Source organism: Neltuma alba, unplaced genomic scaffold, assembly GCF_004799145.2.
Source record: "Neltuma alba isolate B1F8T4 unplaced genomic scaffold, ASM479914v2 tig00013031_pilon, whole genome shotgun sequence".
Classification (NCBI taxonomy): domain Eukaryota; kingdom Viridiplantae; phylum Streptophyta; class Magnoliopsida; order Fabales; family Fabaceae; genus Neltuma; species Neltuma alba.
In genome coordinates, this window is record NW_021637378.1 from 68178 (window position 1) to 91581 (window position 23404).

At 38.2% G+C, this 23404-nt stretch overlaps 2 protein-coding genes across 3 annotated transcripts; one reads left to right on the forward strand and one right to left on the reverse strand.

The window, feature by feature from the left end:
* Positions 1 to 467: 467 nt before the first annotated feature.
* On the reverse strand, positions 468 to 18447 carry LOC114733776 (serine/threonine-protein kinase SMG1-like). The gene is given in 17 exon segments (XM_028921270.1): positions 468 to 988; positions 1080 to 1411; positions 1489 to 1564; positions 1884 to 2532; positions 2680 to 2949; positions 3062 to 3154; positions 3944 to 4074; positions 4715 to 4828; positions 4932 to 6254; positions 6257 to 7760; positions 7870 to 7923; positions 8323 to 8770; positions 9702 to 10746; positions 10910 to 11024; positions 12370 to 12558; positions 12658 to 17605; positions 18121 to 18447. Coding segments are annotated over 16 exon segments (11286 nt in total). The 5' UTR covers positions 18348 to 18447; the 3' UTR covers positions 468 to 988; positions 1080 to 1311.
* A 661-nt stretch (positions 18448 to 19108) lies between these two features.
* LOC114733758 (diphthamide biosynthesis protein 3-like) lies at positions 19109 to 21430 on the forward strand. 2 transcript variants are annotated; one of them, XM_028921255.1, is made up of 2 exons: positions 19109 to 19470; positions 20643 to 20692. In XM_028921255.1, the coding sequence occupies exon 1, from the start codon at positions 19212 to 19214 to the stop codon at positions 19461 to 19463; it is 252 nt and encodes an 83-aa protein (XP_028777088.1). In that variant the 5' UTR covers positions 19109 to 19211; the 3' UTR covers positions 19464 to 19470; positions 20643 to 20692. The 2 variants fall into 2 exon arrangements, with proteins under 2 accessions (XP_028777088.1, XP_028777087.1); XM_028921254.1 differs by lacking the exon at positions 20643 to 20692 and adding an exon at positions 21285 to 21430 and having other exon boundaries at positions 19113 to 19470.
* Positions 21431 to 23404: the final 1974 nt, after the last annotated feature.

Consider the following 23404-nt stretch of genomic DNA (forward strand, 5'->3'; position numbering starts at 1 on the left):
GATCATGGAGAAAGTCGGTCATGGGGATAAGGGAAGACAGTGGGGTCCACATACTTTGGGTCTGTCTGTGTGCTTTTGAAACCATGGCAGCAAACAGGAACTGGTTCAATCATTTAATTTGATGACACGACTAGTGATCTTTATCTCTAGAAGTCACCAGAGAAAGACCAGCGTATTGCAAAACAGCTGCAGGGAGACCATGGTTTGGTGTCCTTGTTTCAAAGCGAAAGGACCTGAATCTGAGAATCCAATTTCATCATCATTATCATCATTATTATTTTAAGTCTTATAATTCTTTTAAAAAATTATTACTCAAATATACTTAGGATTTTTAAAATTTTCAACAGACACATTTATGTCTCTGACATATTTTAAAATTTGTGCATAGATTATTATATCTGACAATGAAACAACCGTTGATTTCGGTCCCAAACAAATAAGATATCTATCTAATCGGTGCACTTAAATGCTGATACAGAACAGGCCCTTTTATTTATAAAAAATCCCGAGGATAACCAAACATGTCACGTGCACATATACATACGTAGTTTCATATAGACAGGGTGGGACGAGAATTTTGTAGCATACATTGAAGGGTATTCTGAGATTGCATTTCTCAAAGGAATATTAACTGCCAAATCCTGTCTTGAGTGAGATCGATGACGTCTAATAGAAGAAATCTATAAACCAGAAATGTGCAGCTGATTCTGTAGCCTCTCCTGATGAATGGATCCGCTGCTCAACCGTAGATTTTCACGAGGTATTATTGATCCAGCAAGAAAATGTGCCTTGGACAACACGCAGGTCAATGAGAACTCAACCCTTCCCGTTGAACGCAATATTCAAAACATTACCCTTCAAATTGACACCGACGCAAGGAATGGGCGGACAAATCAGCAGCGCACAGCTTGAACCGGTGAGGGCATGCCAATCCCTTTTCATCTCCCATTAATTCAGCCTCAAGCCTTGAATTTTTCAGCAGCATGTCCTGAGATAATGCAAGTAAAATCATATGCACCGTCTGGACTTATCTGCCTATATAATATTGAAATTTAAAGGATGGCAGGAGCGAGACATACAGTTAGGCTGAGGATAAGCACCGACAGTGATCGTTGGCGGCAGGCTACTACTGGATATGGCCAGGCCAATGAGGGCTGGTAAGACGGGGCTTTTGTGGGTTCATTACCACATGCAAAATATCAGACCGAAGGATCTATTCCCCGCCATGAACAAACCCAACAAAGCCTAAGGTCACTCTTTGCATGATATGGGGACGGTGCTTAAGTTCAAGATGCTCAAGTCACAGGGCGCTCAAATCCATGGTGTCCAGCCTTCATACATGTTGCAAAGATTATCCACACTAGTAGCTTGCTTCAGTAGATAATCTACTTGCTCCGCGATACTAATTTCTCTGAAATACAGCGAGAAGTCACTCAGTACCAAGAGTAAATTCCAGGCAGGTTTTGTAAGTTCCAAAACTAAGAATACCTGTTTTCAGAAATATCTCGACCATCTATTTTCATCTCCACTCGCTTCAACACTGACAATGCGTATGCATTTTTACCTAGCATTGAGCACAAAAGTCAAGCAACAATGAAGCATCAATTGAATACTGAACAGAAAATGACCAAGATATAAGGGAGGACTCGTGGGTGTCAAAGATTTCTTATTGTTCCCACCTTTCAGTGAGGTGAGGAATAAAAAAAAGTCTAAGATAAGAATGTGTTAGTAATGACACCGACCTACAAAGCTAATTTACAATTAAGAATCTGTACAAGATATATGACAACTATGCAAACACTAGAATATCCATATAGTAGTTCAAGAGTATCTTTTGACATCAAAGTATAATGTAAATGACAATCTGTAGACGTATCAAGTACCTCTTCCCACTCGACTCTTGGCACTTGAGTTAGGCTCCAGAGCTTCATGATGTTCAGTATCATTCTTATCTTTATTTGAGGAAACTGGCTCAGCTCCACCCTCAGACTTCTGGACGCTCTCATTTAGAGTATTCAGGGTATTACTAGGGGTGGTCAGAGATTTATCAAATAGCAAGGCAGAACCATCAGCGTGAGAAATTGAAGCAGAATTTGAGATTTCTTCATTGGCATTAGGCTCCATGGATTTGAATTCTAAAAGCTTAGAAGATGAGATTTCTTCACCATCAGTGTGAGAAATTGGACCAGAATATACATGATCAGAGGGATTTCTACCATTAGAGTTCTGAGAAAGCAGTTCCTTAATTTCTGTTGAATCATTCAAGCTATCTGGGAAACTAGCTTCAGTTGATGTAATGCCAGATCCGGAGCTGCTACAGTAAATGCTATCAGGTGGAGATATCCATCCTTTATCTTCCAAAGACAGCTGAGAAAATCCAATGACATCTTCATTACCACCACCATCAGACTGGGAGAGATTCTCCCCTTCCTTGCTATCAAACTCAGCAGCATCACCACCGGCAGGATCTGATCTTGGGAGAGCAATATCCTGTGATTCTGCTTCCTGGCTTTCTCCTATTCCTTCAAGAGCCTGACAAGCAGAGCATAAACAGAAATTAGTCCAGCAAAAGTGACTCAGCAGGAGAAAGTTTGTGCAGAAGATCTCACATCCAAGTTAAATTTTATATTTTAATACAAAATATATCAGGAAAACAAGATCTTGGAAATGTGACATTACTTTATGAAGAGTTCCAGCATGGAGACTTGCTGTTCTTCCTAGCCTAGTCAACATGGAACAGAGTCCCTTAACAGCTGATGTCAGAGATGGTACCAAGGGCTTAAAGGTCTGATATGCCTCTCTGATTCTTAAACAATAAGACTGGTATATAGCTTGTCCATGAATATGTGATATTTCCTTCTTGGTCTCTCTTTCTCTGGCAATAGCATCAGTCATAGCAGCTACATCCTTAGAGAGCACCGATTCAAGGGGAAGAAGGATAGCATTCGCCTACCATAACACAAGCCACCACAATACAAATTTGACGTTAGGAAGGATAAATGTGAGAATGCATCCAATATGCCATTATAGCTAAAAATGTAATCTGAGAAACAAGAGAAACCTTTGATAGGTCTTCCATAAGGGAAAGGTGAATAGCAGCAGCCTCCTTTCCGAGATTGTAAACATCATGTATATCTTCAGTTATAGCTAAAACCTAAAAAGCCAAAATAACAACTCATCTTTAGACCGCAGTTAATTTGCTTGAACTTTTTATACATTTTCAAGACTCAATAGATATACAATGACAACTAAATAAAAATTCGCATTATGATATCAGGTCTCTAGGTCCAACTTAACCAAGTAAAGCACTTCACTGATATGGATAACCTGAAAAAATATTAACCTGGAAACCGCATAAGAGTATCTAATCTAACTTTTTAATAGCTTTACGAACAATATTTTGCCAACTATGGCGACTGGAAATGACAGTTAATATGAACCTTTTCCAAACATGTATATCACGCGTTTATTTCAGGGTGTCAATTTAGTGCTGCAAGACGTTTCAACTGCACGAGTGAGTGAACAAAATAAAGGCAAAACGACAAGCCTCACCATCACAAAAATATATCTTCATATGCTATGCTTGATGATGTGAACAATTTAGGTCAGATTAAAAAATAAAATATAAACGATGATAACAGACAATCCCAAGTCATAGATCAGGAATAATACAGGAAAACTTAAAATCGGACATCCTGGAAGGGATTGACTGACGATATGAAGATAAGGCCCAATACATCTAGTCTAAACATAATATAACCTCTAAAACATTAATTGAATGTCCTACATGTGCCACAGCCCCTGCCTCCATCACAATATAGAGCCATATTGTGACTTTGAGATTGGATTTTGACATTTACAACCCATGAGTGTCCATAAATAATCTGGAATAAAGTTTGAAAGCATACTTCTCATTAATATATGACATCTTTGAATACAATACCTCTTCAAGCATAGAACCGCACTCCGAGGTCAAAGCTGTATGGATCCTTGAAATCCGAGAAAAAGAAGTCAGCGCAACACTAGCCTCATAAGCACAATCCCTCATTAAAAGAACAGTGCTTTGTAGATCACCTTGGAGATAAAAAGAACATATTAAAGCAACACATATAGCTACTATAACAATAACACCACATACAAAAGAAACTAGCATATGCATGTATGGTCCCTAGTTAAAGGAGTACAGACAAGTTAAAAAAAAAAAAATCATGTCTATATTTGACGTGTCAAACACTCATCAAATATGACGTGGCTTGTTGCCATTTTTAGGACTGTTCGATGGACACATTAGTGGGATGGGGAACCTACCACAAAAGCTAGTTGTTAAGATTGGACAACTAACCCACTTAAATATTTTATTGAGCATCTTATTCTACTCAATGTAAGACTTGGTATCCCCATACTACTAAGTCTTCATCAATATAAGTATCCAGGCCTCAAGGTTTTGCATATCCAAAACCAAGGTTCCTGAACAAACTTGAAAGGGCCCAGAAATGGATTTTACTACTTTCTCCAACATCCACTTCCACACTAAAGCCCTTTGGGCAAGAAGCATAAACAGCACACATGCCTACGGTAACTAGTGAAATAAATATAATTTGAATTAGCAAAACAGTGTTAATTGAACCATTGGCCCAACTCGAGTGATTTTTTGTCTCCCCCTCTTAATTTCTACCATAGTGCATTGAACAGTTTTTAAAAGAGGGCACCTTACCAGAAGCTGACTTTGCTTTCAGCGAAGCAATACATAGTTCATTAGATGCTGCGTATAATCCGCTGGAAGCAGCTTCAACAGTGCTTTGTGCAAGCTTCCATTCTTGTTCAGTACCTAGTACAGGAAAAAGAGAGCATAATTTCACTTTCCAATTTCCATATGGATGTGTTAACTGGAATGAAGAGGCTTTGATTGATGAGGAATATCGTAAACTCACGTGTATAAGAGTGGTAAGTGACATCAAATCTTGTTAGTGCATTCAAGTATGCTTGCTGCCATGTCTTGCCATCAATGCTAGTCCTGAAAGGATAAGGCTGGCTAGGGATAAGCAAACATCCATCTCTTGACGCTTCAAATTCTAACACCGACACACAAAATTTTGCAATGTCAGATGCCTTTTCTTTAAATTCCCATAATATCTGCCTCCGCATTTTAATATGCTCATGGAATTCAGGAGGAATTCCTAAACTTTTGTTTGAAGAGTTTCCAGAAGTGCCAGTATTTGGACCTGCACAAGCCCAACCCATAGCTCTCTCAAGTTGTCCTTCAGCTACAAGAGAATTTCGCTCACATGATTGAAGGCCATCCATTGACCTAGTGATTTTTGACACAGAAGATTGTATGCATTCCAATAATTTAGGTCTGCTGAGGTTTAAAATAATTGTATTTAAGCTGTCATTGCTATCAATATGCCTTTCAAATCTGGCTCTTCTGTTATATGATTGACTCATGCTCACATCATGCATCCATTCCATCTGAACAATCTCAAGGGTTGTTTTCCGAAGAGAATCTTTTAACTCATTTACTTGTCTTTCCATGAGGGAAGCCGCTGACTTCGCTGCTCTGGCAGTTTCATGAGCATTGCAGTATTCTTCAAGCATAAGTAAAACTCTTTTTGCAGCTCCATCTCTTCTCAACTCATCTAAAACAGTTTCCTTTGTTGCCTCTGTTAATTGCTTCAGGTTCTCGATTTCTTTATCTAAACAAGCCAGAAAGCTAGGAGCAACTCTTTCCTTTAAGTACTGATTGACATGTTTCTGTACCTGGATTTCAAGCTTTTTCTTCAGAAAATTAAGTGACTGGTCAAAGCCTAGGTTTTGCTCAACAGATGAAGCAACATCACGTATACATGCATCGAGGAAAGAATCTATGACACCTATTTTCCAAATAAAGAATGAATGACCACCTAACAAACCACTGACTTTCCAGACATACTCAGATATTGGATTCCCAGAATTTATCACATCTGCAAGAGCATGAAGTTCACTCGAGGTGATTGCAGAACCATCAGCTGAATACAGTGTATTATCACTGGATTCCAATTGCAAGAAGGGCTTCACAAGTGCGGCCAACAGTGCTTCTCTTCTTAAAATATGTGGCTCTCTTTGTTCTTCAGGAAACACCAATGACTGGAAACGACTCTCCACAGACACCAGAGCATTTTTAATATCAGCTTCCCTCTTTATAAGCGAAGAAGTCCTCAGATCTCTCTGATTCCATGTTTGATGGAGTTGATCAAGCTGCGCTCTACAAGATTCTCTTGGGAGGCAAGTTCCTCTGCCTCTTCCCAAGAAAGATGATCTCTGCCCTTGACTGCAGCTTCTTCAAGAGCAAGCTGTTGCTCAGTAATAAGACCAACCTTAACAAAATAGTTCTGCTCAAGTTCAACCAATGACAATCTCTCCATTTCAACCTCCACAAGCTGCTCCAGTGCAGTATCTATGGACCCTCGAACTTGTGAGATTAACCCAAATGCATCCATAACTTCTGAATGTAATGAAACAGCAGACCGTATTACATTGGGTAGAACAATTTCAGTCATTTGACTGATCAAGCCATTACAGGAAGACAAAATGGTTTTGAAAATAGAAACCCAATTGCTTTCTGAAGGGAATTTAGATTTGTCCTTGTTGAGCTCCACAGTAGGCATGTCCTTCCCAATTATTTTCCATAGATCACTCACAAACTCTGTCACAAGATTACATCTTTCTACTTGCTCTTCAAACTCAGTGAAAAAAGCTCCAGAATCATTTAGCAATACATTGTGTTCGTTATATAAGTGAAGTACTCTATTATTAACCTCATTATAAAGCCAGCTCACAGAAATGTTAAGAATTGATAATGCTTTTTCTTTCTTCTCTTCCAGGTCACCTGGCAGTCTAGCGTTGTTTGTTCCATCATGTCTAGATTGGGCTGATGATGTACCATCTTCCTTCCTTAATAAACCACTGGACTGCAAAAATTTCATGAAGGCTGACAAAATTCGATCTTTAGCTTTTGATTCTGAATCTAAGCCTATAGAATTCTCTAGTTCTGCACGCTCTTCTTCCAATTTTTCTATTTCTACTGCATATTTATCCACTTTAAGACACAGATCATCATGTCTGAATTTGATAGAATCGATGCTATCTCCACCGAATTTCACCACAAGATCAGATGCCTGCCTCCTGGCTAGAGAAAGAATTTCAGAGGACAGGGCATTGATTGATAGTTGCAGAATTTGAGCCCACCCATGAACTGCACTGGTTGTAAGGTAATTTAAGGGTAAGATTCTTTGCAGAGCCACGGAATATGCTTGCAGTGCGGTTATGGCAGAAGCAAGCCCATCATCTAGCTCAGACACAAGTTGAGAAACTTCCCTATCTATATCATTGCATTGTGCCTGTGTTGGCTCGGGAACAACAGTTAGAGGGACACCAGCTACAGTGACTGCAGCTGTAAGAGACAAAGCTTCTTCCATGTTATTCAGTTTATAAGACGCATTGACTTCTGGGATTATATTGCATTGTAGAGCATCAAGAATCCTTCCATGTTGCTCAACCCAAGTTGTTGCCTCATGAGCTTTCTCTGTAACCAAAGCCTTTGCCTGGGCAAATTCTCGGGCCTGTATTTCAAATGAAGCTCGGATTTTCTCAGATTTACTGGTTGCTTCAGCAACAATTGATTTTGCAGATGTCTCATGCAGAGTAAGGTTAGATCTCTCTTGATCAGCCCGATGAAATAAAGTAGAGGCAAGCTCATATTGATTTAGAACATTGGTAAACCTCTGTACATAAATTCCCAAAGCCAAATTAACACAAAATGCTTATCAATTGAGATCTACATAAAGTTATGATTTGAATGTAGTCAAGCATATAGGGAGACTATATCAATACCTCAAGTGCAGATTCAACAGCCGGCAGGCTAGTCAATAATTGATCATGGTGTTCCTATTCAAAGATTAAGGGGGAAGCAACATGTCAGATAAATCTGAAGACAGCATGGCTCGTTTGTTGAAAAAAAATGCAAGATAATCAGCTTAAGCCAATGTTTCATTTTCAAGCACAGAATAGCTCAAAAAGGATCACATGAACAAATAGAATGAATCAAGCACCCTAGAATAGCACCTGAGAGAAATTCTAAACTTCACATGCAAGATAAGATGGAAAGTAACTATAAATTACACATATATCAATACATTCATTAGTTGGTTATTCCAAAGCACCTCTAAACCAGGTGTCAGCTACTTGAATTAGAAGAGCTTGGAACATAGGAAGAAACTATTACAAAACGTTTTCTTCAACAGCAAAAATGAATATGCGACTTTCATCTCCTAGTTGGATAAATACCTGTAAGGGAACACGAATTTCCTGCACTCGGGACGCAAATAGACTCAAGCTAACAGCTAATTCCATGCCTTTTCTCTCTTCACCACCAATAGCAGCTTCATCATGAAAATCACCCCGTGTCCACTCTACAAGGGGATCCCAGACAAAGACTTCCAGTAACATCAAAAGAATGTCTTTGTTCTTCCTTAAAATGCCAATAACTGTCTCACAGTTTGCTCTGAAGCTACCCTCTATTCCAGTCAGCCCTAAAGCTGCTTCAATCATCTGTGTGAGACGGAAAGGAACAATCTCTGGAACTTTTAATCTTTGTCCTTTATCGAAACAAACGTTATAATCAATGTGTACAATACTCCCACTACCAAAATCTATAAGAATATTATCTAAATGTCTGTCACCCAGACCCAGAATATGTCCAACTATACTCATTGCTGCTACACTTCCAGAATACCTGCAGATTGGAAAAATAGCTATAAGTGCAGCTGCACATAACTTCCCTCATATGTCATAAAATTCAATTGAGGCAAATACTAGCCAAGGATGAGTTTGGAAACACATTACAAGATAATGGTCAACAAATAGGAACTAACATCATTTACTTGATATCTAATGACAAACAAGATCAGAGGCAACTCCAATTAAGGTGTTGTTAGACATGGACACTGGCATGACATGTGTCCAACATGTGCTTTGTAAAGACACGTCAGGATCCAGAAAGTTACTTTATTACATTGAACAAGCTGATTCCAAAAAGAAAATGCATAATTTTTTTTTAACAAAAAAAGGAAAAGAAAAAGAAAAAAGATAGGATTAGACACTTTAATGCCCCAACTTGATGAGATATGAAGAGTCCTTTCCGAATGGTTTGTCGTGCCCATGAAAGTTCTGCATATATACTCGTGCACACACATGCAGGACCTAAGCCCAGTGAATGTTTTGCCTAAAATAATTTGGCATCTTTTATATGGTAGATTTTTAATAACATTAGTGTACAATGCTATAAATATAGGGCAACGCTGGTTGTGGTTTTTTCTTTCAAATTAGGTTGCTAAATGGGAAGGCTAAAAAAATAGGAGTTGGATGTGACCCATACATGGTGTATATATAATGTCCAATTTTGCTATGTTCAATGTCTCTGTCCATTTCATTGACCACACTCCAGAACTTACTGAACATTTGACATCCATCATAAGTGTAAATTGACACCCTAAAATGGTAATTTTAATCCCTAGTTTGGAAGTGGTGAAAGCATTCCCAGAAATGCATCCTGAACTCGATTAAAAAATCTAGATCCATAACAAATTGAAGGACCCGGCTGTTGTGCATATTATAATGCGACCATGAAATTTGCCAATAAAGGCTTAAAGATTACTTGAACGCACCTCTTCATTTTTGAGCTGAAGGCTTTATATCCTTCGCTAGCACACCATAACTCTTGGTGCAGAAGATGCCGTGGCACTTCCTTTATGAGATCAAGTAGAACCTTACGTTTAACTTCATGAGGCCAATCCCTTCGAGAAATTACTCTTTTAATGCCTTTCTCTTTAAGTGCTGGTATGATCTTACCATAGAACATATCACTGGGCCGAGGAACAGGTGGAGGAGCAGACGGTTTTGTATTCCCAGCACCAGCTGTTGTGAGCTGTGCTAGCTGGACACGGCTTTGCCAAGATTTAAACACACTGTATATACTTATTACGTTATCCACCCATTGGATAAGCCCTGCCCGGCCACTTATTGGAGTCACAGAATAATAGCGAATGCCAAGTGAGTTGCCCTGGGTAGAAGAAGAATGCAGAAAACCATTTATAGCCCGTAGCAATTGCATTATTCTAGCATCAAGGCGTAGATCTTCTCGCCCTTTAAGGAGATATGTGTACATCTGACCATCAGAGCCCAATATAACAAGTTTTTTAGGCTTAGTCTTTGTTGATAAGATAGTCACTTGTTCATGGAAAGAAGCAATTTTAACACCCTGAAGATCAGTAGTTTTGTCAGATTCAGGTATTTTGAGTTGTTTCTCAAGACCTGGCATTGGGACATCTGAAGAAGATAACTGAGCCAGATGTGGTGCAACTTCTTGTAAAGAAATTGTAGACTTCCTCTGATAAGAAGCCAAGGATGCAGCAATACCATCAAAAGGTCGCCAAACATCTCCCAGACCTGCAGCAGACATGGGGGGAGTTTTAAATGTTAAAATTGCTGATTTTAACTGTTCTTGATACTCTTCCTGGAACCAAGCTTCATGAGGAGTCTCAGGTTTTCGAGCAGTTGAAGCTAAACGGCGTTCCAAAGCCACAACAATTGGAGCCATCATTGCAGAATATCGAGCAGAATTTATCTTGTTCTTCTCATTCTGACTAAGACTGATGTTTTCTGCAATCCTTGCTGCTTCCTCCTTCAGCACATTTACGCGCCTCATTACATCTGCAACAAGACAAATTCAGGCCCAGTTCCATCATCTAATACAATATTCTGAATAACGCAGTCAAAAGAAAACAGAGACAAACATCCCCTAAATAGAAAATTCCATCATTTATTCTGTATTGCAGGGCAAGGAAAAGAGGTATAATGATCAACAAAAAGCAACCTGTGTGTAGATCCTGAAGAGTACTGAGCCACAATTCTTCCCAGAGAACAGTAACATTGCTGAGTTCATTTATCATCAGCTGAACATCCTGAACCAACCTAGGGTAAAGTTCCCTCTGCATGGTCAAAAGTAAATTTTAATCATCTCACACAGTATGTCGAACAGACAAGCTGACAAAAGATTACTTGACAGCAATAATTGCCCTAGAAGATATGGTCAAATCAATGAGTGTGTGTCATCAAAAATATGTTTGGTCAAATTGATGAGAAGATATCGAGAAAATTACTAAACAGAAAGCTGGATTACCCTCTTATTTTCTATATTGAGTGCATATCATGATAAGTACGCTAGTCCCTTGCTACATTCAGTCCAACACTCTGAACCCATTTGAGAATGAAAATGCAAACTTAAAGATAGGCCTACTACTTATGCTAGTAGGTCCTCAGTATTCTATGAAGTTGGGAACATATTTTAGGATGTTAACCAAGCCTTGGGTAAATGAACAGGCAAGAATAGAGTGCTGATTTGGATTTGCAAAGTTGAGGCCACGAGAACAGAGGAGGAATATGGTGCACCAGGAACAGACCAGGATACACAGGCCTCATTTCGTTTCTGGAATTGAAGCCTATGGAAATGGAAAAGAATGATAAGTGAATTGGATGGAAAGAATTTTGTTTGGTACGGTTAATAATGGAATAGGAACACCTTTCCAACAGTTTGTTTGGTAGGATAAAAGAATGAAGGAATGGAAACACATGAGAGCAATATGATGCCCCTGATATATATATATATATATATATATAAAACTCAGAATTAGTTACTAAATTTTGAATTTAATTCCTATAATTCAAAAAATTATAATTAGATTTTATAAAAATTATTGTACAATTTTCAATGTTACACTTTTCTTAATGTTATAAAACTTATTAATGTAACTACTTATATATTATTTTAATATAGCAAATAGTTACAAAAAGGATAGAGATATTACAATTGCAAATAGGATGGCTTGTTCTCTCCAACTCTTCCTACGTGCCAATGAAGGGTAAAATGAGTTCAGACCCTTCAAAAAGCTTTTATACCATGTATCTAAGGGCAGTACTCAGTAGGGCAAATTTGGTGATCAAATTTTTCCCTCCGGTATTTTATTGTTGACACCAAAACACAGTAATCCCATTTACCATTTCTTTTCAATTGAAGGCAAAGCATGGTGTGAACCAAACATGTTTAGAACAGGTATTCCTTCACTGTTTATGTTTCCATCAAGCTACCAAATGGGCCACAGATGGATTTTTCCAGTTTGAGAGGAAACAAAAGAACAGCTAAATTATGATAAGCAAAGGGACAACCAAGAATTGGTAATCATTATTATCATTTTTGCCAATTTACTACAACGTAATGTGAATGGAATACTAAATGTTGAAAATATATAAACCATATCAGAGACAAACTTTCAATACCAGACAACTCAGAACATGATGTAGCTCTTCTGAAGGCTTCTCTTCATAAGCACTGACATCAACTAGTGCTGGGTATACTATAGAACAGGGAGACTGCTTAGCCAGCATGATCAGTAAGCCCTCCAGATGCTTCCGGATCACTTGTTCATGATGAGAACTTATACGAGCAAATAATTGAGGGGTAACTTCCTAAAAAAGACAACTATAGTTAGAATTCCAGAAAAACCATCCTCTATTGAAAAAAAATGAAAGAAGAAAAAGTAAAAATGTCAAGATCTAGCATGCCACCTGCCATGGTAACAAAGGAACAACCATAAGTGCAGATTCAAGTGTGTCTTTCAACTCCACACCATAATTGAGGAGTATATGCAATATATACAATGTGGCCCTCAGAGTATAACTTCCAGTCTTTTGCCTTGAAGATTCATCATCTGAAACAGGCATCTCGTTCTGGCAAAGCTGGGTAGATGAGTAAGAAAGATATTGTATGTAACCATAAGCTGCATGCCCAAACAGGGACACTCTTCTCCTCCTCAAAGACCACCAAATATTGACTAAGCCGTCCAAAGTAGATATTACATCAGATTCTCCCAGCCCAAGATTTGCATTTAGCAAACAAATTTTTAACCGAGAAGACAGCATGGATGAAAGACTTTCACCACCACAGTTTTCTGCACCTGGTGCCCCAGCCGCTGTTTCAATAATATTCACTAACTGCAGCACTAAAATCGTTAGAGGGTTGTCACTATTTGACTGCTCCTCAGAATCAAGCCACAATTTCCAATATTGTTCATCTTTGAAACATTTCACATCACCCTTGTCCTGCAAAAGATGCAAAATCAATGATTTAATTTGTTGCACCTCATCCTTACTCAACTTGAATCTCTCAGTTGAAACTTCCGGAATAAGTATCGGAAAGGAGCATGAACGAAGGGTGGCTTCATTATTATTATGTAGGGAGTCCCTGGCTTGAGTGAAACACCAAGAGGCATAAGAAATCCATGACTTACCCATGGCAGGGCAAATACGAGTGGACAACTTCGTTGCTGTGCCAACAATTTCCTCAGCAACCTGACCCACACTTTGCTTAAATCTTATATTCTTATCATTGCCATCATTATCAACTGAAGAGATTTCAGTACTTTCAAAATCTGCAGGCATGTTAATAACCATATTATTAGGACTCCAATCAGAATAATTTTGTCTCAGCCACTTTGCAAGTTTCAAGCATGCTTTGGCCCTCAGAATTTTCTCATCAACATCAAGTATTTTATATTCTGAAGATCCCATACAAGGACGCAACAATGACCAGAGGTTTGTGAAAGCATCTTCAAACTTGTTTTCCGCATACAGCAGTAGAATGCCCTCATACTGTAAATTTAAAGAGAGAAGATCACGAAGCCTCTCTTCAGGGCAAGTAGATATGCAATCATTGAGATGGTTTTTCAAACGGTTTGCCAACAATAGATTTCTTTGTTTACGGGCTAAATTAAGCAAATTCATGCAGAGCTTCAAAGAAACTGGAGAAGTTGAGAACATTGTTTGGTATACTCGAAGAACCTTCAACCATGGACTACAATCTTGACGGATCGTGCTAATAGAAGATGGAACCAGCTTAATATAGGAATTTAATATTGACTGAGCTTGTTTGGCCTTCTCATGGGTTGATTTAAGCTTGCAATCGTCTTCTAATAAGCAAATGCAATGCAACTGAATAGCAAGAGGTGTTGCTTCAGCCAACCCATCAAGTGGCAGAATAGATAGAGGCTCCTCCAACATTGATCTAGCCTTCTGCAAATCAAGAATCACTTTATCACTCTTCCCCTCCTTCTGGAAAAGCAGTGATTGCAAAAGCATCTGCTCACTCCGTTGCAATGCTATTTTTGGATCAAGGGTGAGTTCACTGCTACTTTTCGGTGTCAAATCAAGGCAAGACCATGCAGACTGATAATCACCCTCATCAAAGCGTGCCAATGCATGGATTGCATTAATTTCATTTCCAGCCATAGTCAAAGCACCAGAATAGCTTTTCCCAGCATGCTTAGAACGAAGCAGTTGCAGCTCTAATAGCCAGCTCTCAAGAGATTTCCAATCTGATACAGCAGTATAACTCTCAATGATCCGTGCAATGACAAATTGTACACCATCCGAACCAAGAGAACAAAGTGATTCCTCTGTTTGTAACAAGTGAGTGAAATGAGCAGCAGCACTTTCATATTGGCCTCTTGCCTGATATACAAGCCCAGTTATCCATGACAGAGGCCTGGCTGTGGCAGAGTCATTGAAGGATTGGCTGTCATCCCCAAATAAGGAAGAGAATGCTATTGAAACCCAATTTTGCACACCAATCAAGGACTCTGGTTCAAAACTTCTACAAAGAGCTAGTGACATGTGCCTTAAAACTTTTAAGACATCTCCTCTATACCTTCCTCTACTATTTTGGAAGTTCTCAGCCACCTGAGCCCTTGATTTTTCCTTCAAAGCTGACATGGAAAGATTTTTTAGCTCCTGCAAACGTAGTGTGCAGTATTGAATAATAGCATCATTGCAATGCAGAGCCAATCCAGCATTCATCATTGGTTCACATATACGGGAAAACCACTCTTCACAAACTTTTTTGTTAGCCCGAAAGAACAAAGAACTCTGGCGGGTAGCTGATGGTAAAATGACAGAACCCTCATATGCATTGTATACATTTTTCTTTAGAGCCTCAACAAAATCCAACAATAATCTCATTGGCAATAGATGAGCACCAGAAGATCCTATCATACTTAAATTTCCGTCATTTTGCTCATTATCGAGTTGTAGAAGGTGTGCCACATCCAAAAGCATGCGCTCTAGGGCAGCAAATGTTTGAGCAGGTCCACCGAGATTGGTCCTAAGACGTGTAGAAATACAATACCTTGCTGCTTCTTGTACGGCCCACCAGGCACCAGCTAATGAATTGACAGAACATATTCTTTCAAGAATGTCTTCATCCACTTTTACATCCAACCATATAGCACTAGCATCAACAGTCCCAGTATCTTCAGTCTGACTGAAAATAGAATCTCTTGAACTCCTGCAGCTGTGAATAAGCCTCTGAATCCAGGAAGAAAGAGGCACCTTCCATCTTTGTGAAATGTAACTTAAGATGGAGACAAGTTGTTGTGAGTGCAATTGCAGTGGCAGCTGCTTCAGGGCAAATACTTGCTTCCAGTGCAAGTGGGAAGCATTGCCTAAGCTCAGGTTAACATGCCTAAATTTTCCATAATCATAGAGGCCACAAGCATATACAGTAGTAGGCAAAACATGGGCAAGTAGCCTTACATATGCATCCCGTATTTCAACAACTGGATCACCAAGTTTCTCCAGTATCACTTCAGCCAGAGGATAAAAACATAATGAATATAAAAGCTTAGCTTGCAGAAACATCTCCAAAGTTATTGCAGCATGCGATCTCACTTCCAATTCTCTGTCAAATGTAGCACCCAAGAGTGAGTAAACTAAGTTCATAACAACATTAGCATGTTCGCATGGTTCATAGGAGTAAGCATTAGCATTCGAGATATCATTAATAGCCATAACAATCTCACAGAACTTTTGCCCCCAATGTAGGGCTGCCAGTTTAACTGCAAGAGGAGAAGAACCCTGGAGGCCTTTGATCAGAAGCAAGCTATACTTCATTAGATACCCAGTAATCAAAGCTGCATGGCCATCACTCCTCTCCGTTTTAGTTGGAAATTCTATAAAATCTTTGCCACAATTCTGGTCTCTTGCAGAGCACTTGATCAAGAGCTCAACTGTAGTCAGCCTCTCCAGGAACTTGAAAACAGCAACCTGTAACTCCAAGTAAGGTTGAATAGGTATTTCAAAAGGATTCAGCTTTTCTATAGTAAAAGACACCAACTTTTCTGACCTCCTACTATACATGGAAACAATTTCCGTTTGGCCAATCAAATTGCTATCCACACCTGAGGGAACACATGCCAATAGAACTTTCAAATCAAACTTGATCAATGAAAACAATTCAGGTTTAGAAAATGTTCTTGAAGCTGTGACACTATTGCAATGATTCGTATGACCAGTATCTTTTCCTAGCATAGCCTTCAACAACTCCAGCTCTTTAATCAATGAGGTAACGGCTTCATCGACAACTTCTTTATTTCCATGTTGAAGCAGGAAAATATAAGTAGCAGCACAACTTCCTGTTACCAAATGATTCGGATGGAACCGCAGCTGAGAAATTGGTGCATCGAATTGCAATATCTTTTGTACAGATGATGGGAGAAGGCCAAGCTTTTGCAATGATAATAATTGAAGATTAGTTCTCAGAACCCCATGAACTTGAAAGGATGTAATTTTCTTATATCCTGCATGACGAGGGGTAGCATCCAAGTCCAAACTTTGAAATAAGATATCAACAGCAAGAGGATAAAAGTTTGAAAATCGTTCACATAATATTTCTGCTAATAGGGTCAAACATTTCCAAAAGTCTTCAATCCATTCAGACCATCCAAATTTCTGCCCAACCACTGATAAGCATCTCAACAAGTGAGGTAGCATTGTGCTAAGGGGTTCACTTATTTGTTCAAGAAGATTCATTTCCAGCAACCCAGAAGCAGTAGACTGTAGAATTGTTGAAAAGCAGGAAAGTAACGCCAGGAGCCTTCGAAATTGAGGTGGGGTTCCGGGGGTTCCATCCTGAAGCAAGACCTCCATGTCACCCAAGAACTTTGTCAGTAACCTTAGTGACATAGCCAAGCTACCAACCCAGTGTTTCTGAAATTGCAAGAAGCTATCCATTATAACACGCCTTTCTGATTCAGCAAGGTCTGGCACTAATGCCCATCCAAGAAGGAGGTCAACAATGTCTGGAAAATGAGGTTGAAAGCATCTTGAGAATTTCACCGAGATCAATGTTATAACTCCCAGAAGTCGATGTAATAAACTCAAGGAGGTTCTCTCATCCTCAAAGAGTAGTTGGCATGCTTTGAGAATTGGCAAAACATACCGCTCGGATCCAACAACATCCCCAACATTAAGAAACTCTCGCAGGCCATCCAATGCCAATTCCTTAGTCCCATCAACTGCACCAACATTGCTTAGTAATGGCAACGCCCAACCAATGAACCTATCAACTAAACTTGCAAGTATGACATGGTTCTGTCTTCCATTTGATGTAACAGGAATCGAACAGATGACAGCGCAAAGAGCACCATAAGCTATGACTGCTGCCTGACGCACAGCACCAGATCTGTAGTGGGATTTCCCCAAAAGAGGAGAAGAATATTTCAGCAGAGTCGTTATTTGGACAATAAAATGAAGCTCTTCGTCCAAGACAAATGCGGCTTTATTTGCTCATATTAATGATAATATTTCCAAATAAAATCCCTGCTAACTGATAATGTAATAGATGGGATTAAATTTTTATTTTTTTTCGCACCAAAGAAAGAAGTAGAGGGAAGAAGCCTTGAAGAGATGCTTCGGAATGCCCTCCTGCCTCTAACATTATGTCTATAAGACCAACAATAGGTAACATAAACTACTTCCCAGAGCAAACGGGTTCTTCTTTAACAAACGCAATGAACCATAGAAAAATAACGTAAATGACTTTCTTCACTGAAACTAGTTCAAGGGTAAAGCTAAAACAGAAATCGACTAATAAAAGGGAGAATAAGATAAGAAAACGATACGCATAGCAAACAAACGCAACTGATCAAGCTGACTCAAGATTAACTAATAACCGCAGAAATGGAAGGAGGTACTTACTTATCAGACAGCAGTTGAGAAAAGCCTTGGGCGAGGAAAGCGGCGGAGTGAGTGACAAGGAGCGAGTTGTGCGGGTATACAATTGCACGGTGAAGTGAGTTAATGGCAGCGAGTCGAGAGTCATCTTCGTCAGAAGGGGCGGTGGACGAGGTTGAATCGTCCTTTGGGAGAGCAACGGAAAGAAGCGCTGCAAGTTGTTGTTGATGATGGTGGAGTCCTTGCATCATTGTACGGAAGATTATAGCTTCGCATCTCGTGCTTCTACGCTGACTTCCCCTTCCTCCTGCTCACTGCATTTCTTTTGCCCGGAGCAAGTCAGCTAACAGCAAAGGAAGGACCTTTCTGTTGGCGAACAAGGGAAAAATATTGACGATGATTTTTGTAGAAGTATACCCCTGTGCAACAGTTTTAATTAATATATGAAGTCACAAAAAATTTAATTTTGAATTATTATTTACAAATAACTCATAATTTCTTTAAGAAAAAAGTTTAAGCACTTAAGTTTATATATTTAAGATAGTGTTTTTCAGTTAAGTTAGAATAAGCTGATTTTCAATACAAAAATAAGTAGTAGTAGTAATAATAATAATTGAGCAATAACTAATAAGATATGTGATAATTAAAAAAAAATCCCCCTTATCTTAAATCCTAATTTAGTAGAAAAATAGTATCTTGGAAATTAAGTTAAGATTAAAAAACTTATTATTTTTATAATAAAAATCATTCTCTATTTTTTATCAAAATATTTTTGAATTAATAATTATTAAATTGTAAAATTTTAAAAGTAACTTAATGAATAAATAAAATCTCTTAAAAAAAATCAGGATATCCATAAGCATCTTAAAATTAAGATGTCGCATCGAGGAAAATCGAAGAGTAATACTAGGGAATGTTAACAAATACTCTGAATTTCAAGGACTTTATTGCAATTAAAAAATTCATCGGGGAATCCCAGACTCATCCCCGGCGTGTTAAAACGAACGCAGTCTCCTTTTTCGCGAAGGAATCTGAAACAGCGTCGTACGTTGAACTTCGTCGCTTCATCATCTTCAGGACCTTTGTGGTGCCGAGAAGAAGAGGAGTGAGAAAAGATGTCGTACGACGATGTGGAGATCGAGGACATGGAGTGGAACGAGGAGCTCCAGGCTTATACGTACCCTTGTCCATGCGGCGACCTCTTCCAGATCACGAAGGAAGAGCTTAAGCTTGGCGAAGAGATTGCTCGATGCCCTAGTTGCTCCCTGTACATCACTGTCATCTATAACATGGAGGATTTTCTCGACGATCGAAATTCTAAGAAGAATCTCGAGCCGCCAGCGCAACAAGCCGTTACCGTCGCCTAAATTGCAGGTTTCTTATAATTTTTTATGACCTATGTTTTCTTTTGATTCATTCTGTTTTTTCTGGTTCTTTCCTTTTCAGTATTAGTTGGGAATTAATCGTAGTATTCATGAGTTTAATATCCTTCTTTAGGGTCTTTGCCACCCCCACCTCCACATGTATTATGTATTTATTTTTCAATTCAGCCGGTTTGATTGTCAAAACTTGATAATCCTCTTCTTTTATTGAGCTCTGGGGATTGCTTGCTGGTTCGTTTTCTGACTTGCCTATCTCATGGAGACGATTATACTAAGGTGTTAACTGGTTTTTGTTTGGGCCCTCTAATTGAATGGTTAATCTTGCTGCCCGAAAGTTCTGTCTGCTAACCTGACACCCCCCCCCCAACCAACCAAAAAAAAAAAAATCCATACAGAGTCCCCGAAAAAATCTCTCCTTCATTTCAGTCGTTGGGTATAATGTATACGGAAAACAAGAGGGCAAAGATGTGTTTGAGTTTTCAGGCACTCTGGCTATTAATGGTTATTGTACGTGTACTGCTAATCGAATTGTGTAGTGGCATTTGTAAGCTTTTCCTGGTCTTTATCCATGAAATCCCTATGTAATATGTATTTCAATCTCCATCCTCCCTCAAGAAGAGGGCATCTTTAAGTTTTCTGATTACTAAACACCTTTCCTGCCTAACATTGCATGAAGTCAAAGGAATGAGCTGTACCATCCATGATTTATATTAGCAATATATTGATTCTTTAGCTTTAAATTTCAACCTCTCCATAGTTATTTCAATCCTGCAAGTACAAAGGCCTATCCTGGGTTAAATTAGAAGTGCTTGAATCTTGGGTCTTGGTTTTCCTGCATGGGGATGGTTAAAGAAGCGTGAGAGGGCACGTCTAAACTTCAAAGTTATTGCATTAGCTCATTTGTAGTTTTTTATTTGATGTAACCCAAGATAGGCCGCATGTAGACTAAGAGTTTGAGCTTCTTATCAAGTTGAAAGTGCAGGTTTATTGACCCTAGTGCATACTCATTATTGTGCTTTGTTTGATGTTTGGTGGAGAAGGTCTCGAATTATAATTGTTTGTTTAATGGATAATTAATTTGTTTGTAGATATTCAAGTGGAGATTAAAATCCACTACTAATTCGTTATTTTATGTTTTTGGTGTTTGCTGATTTGCCGTATCAGTTTTTCCTATTTTGGCATTTCTCACCAGCTTTTCCCTCACTTTTGTTGGTAAGATCAAAGCCTTGTGGCATAGAACTATACTGTTAACTGTACACGGTCTGTTTGGCTTTGCTGATCCTTTGTGTTGATGTCAATTATCTAAATTGTATTTTGTATTTCTGCCCACTAATCACTATTGCATTTATTTTACCGGTGCTTGTGTGGTTTTGTTTTTGAGGGGGCGAGTTGCTGTTGTGTTTCATTGGGTCTGCATTTTTTTTATCCTTTTCCTATTCGTGTTTTGTTCTCATTGTGTAGATTTCATGGTGGTGAAAGTGGAAAATTATTTCTTCCGGTCCTCATGAGCACCTCTTTATGATCCTTAATACGAGGTCTTTTGTCCAAGACATTAAGTCCCCCCCCCCCTCCAGTATCCTTTGATTTGATATTCCCCGGCAAACTGAACAACTCCATACCAACTAAGCAACCCCTTCTAATAAATGAATTTTAATAAGGTTAATTTTGAAAATACTGTTAAAAAGAACTGGAGGGAGCATCTTGATATATTGTAATTACAAAACTTGAGACAGCTTGTTGATCAATAAAGATTAGTAGATGGTTTTCGCTTCTTTCGGTTGTATGACTGAATGCTTTGTCTTGCAGGTGTCCTGAAACGGAGAAAGCTATAGATTTTTGGTGCGGCTTCATTGATCATAGCATACACCGAATTTTTCTTGCGGTCAGGAATTCGTTGTTTGAGATGAAAAAGGGGAGAGAACTATTGTAATCTAGTGTAGTTCGACAAGAATACTACTCCTCCGGTCCTTATTATAAGACCTAATTTGACTTTTTATTTGGTCCTAATTATAAGACCCAATCCATTTTGTCTCTTATATTTATGTATTTTTTTCCAACATAATCCTTCTAATAATGATAGTTTTAGCCAATATACTTAATTAGCAAGGATATTTTAGGAATGATAACACTTATTTATTATAAATAACCAACTTAACTTACTTCCTTAATCTCCTCAAATAAGTCAATTGGGTCTTATAATTAGGACCGGAGGAGTATTACTTATTTGAACTATCTTTAGTCTTTAGTAGGGAGAAGTGAACCTTGTGGTGTAACTTCTCAGGAATTTTGATAACTTATTCCTATTGCCCGAGGTTATGCGAATGGTGTATTAGTTAGGGCTGGTTCATGCCACGCTCTTGGGGGATTATAATGGAGGACGCCATGGATGTGATAAAGCCCTCCACTGTGAAGCTCTTCCTTTTCTCATATATTTATGACTGACTACTTAAGCAAGTTGGTGTCTCCGCCAATCAAACTGCACCCCCCCCCCCACCAAAAAAAAAGTATGGGCTGCTCAATATATATTTTTTTAAAAAAAAAAAGCTTAGAATCTCAAATAAAGATAGTTCTTCAGTTGTTTTTTTTTCCCCTTAAAATAAATTTATGATTTAAAAATTATAGTTCAAACTTGTTTAAATCATTTTTCAATGCCGTAACAGCGCTAATCTGACTGATCCTGAGGAGCATTGAATTGGATTTGGACTCTCTCCACTAACATTTTCTTTCCCTTCATTACCCTCCATTTCTCTTAACAGGCATTGGATCCAAATTCCAGTAGTTGAGATGTAATATTTTATAAAAATAAATATTATTATAAAAAATAGATAGATAAATTTAAATTGTTAAGATTTGATCTGAACCATTCATAGATACAAACAATTATTATAGAGTAATTTTTTCAATTTTTTAATTACAGTAATAAACTGTTCAAACAAGATTTTAACAGTTTAAGTTTATTTATTTTTTTTAATAATATGATTTTTATAATATGTTAAATCTGGATCATTAAGATTTTGATCTAATGGTCATGAAAGGAAAATGAGGTAGTGGAGGGGAAGAGGATGGGAATGGTAGTGGAGAGTAGGAGTCTTCATAAAACCCAGTTACCCGCTATGCATACCCAAGCCCGTAAAAAAAAGGTCGAGCTCGTCCTAAGAAAAATGGTTAGAAAGAATTATTGGACATATTTAGGCTGGATATCAAGCACGATATATTGCCCTGCCTATTTGGCCTTACCTGTAAAAATATATATAATTTTATTTATATATATTTTATTTACCTCATATTTGTTTTCTAAATCAAACGCATTGTTGCATCAATATTCAGTATTTATTATACTTATTTATTTTTAAATGATTTTGAGAGTTAGAAACTAGAAGAACAATTAAGTTTGATAAAATATACTAACAACATTTTTTTTGTCATAGTCCACTCCTCTTAGCTACTACAAAAAGTAGTTTCATAGTATATTAATTAGTGATAACAAAATTATGGTCAAGTTTCCATTTTAATATAAAGTTACATTAGATAAGTTAGAGGGACATAAATAATTAGTTAATTAATATAGTATATTGACTTATTGGGTATAGAAGCCCGTCTTACCCAGCCCGCATTTACCCAGGCCAAACTTATTAGGGCTTTTCTTGGACAGGGTTAGGCAATGGGCTGCATTTTCCAACCTGTTCCTTCTTCGGGCTGGGCATCAGGCAAGGATCCTGCGCCCGCCCAGTCCTGCCCATGTGTAGCCCTAGTGGAGAGGATCCAAGTCTGTATAGACCTATTTGGGATAGTGTTTAAAAACACTTATAAACACATTTTGCATAAATTAAAACAAAATTTTTCTCACATATTTATTTCGTATTCTGTAAATTTCAATTAAAAAGTTATTTATAAGTTATTCTGAATGGACCGTGTGTGTTTTTCTA

Coding starts and splice junctions, on each gene's coding strand:
- LOC114733758 (XM_028921255.1), top strand. CDS start 19,212: ATGTCGTACGACGATGTGGAGATCGAGGACATGGAGTGGAACGAGGAG.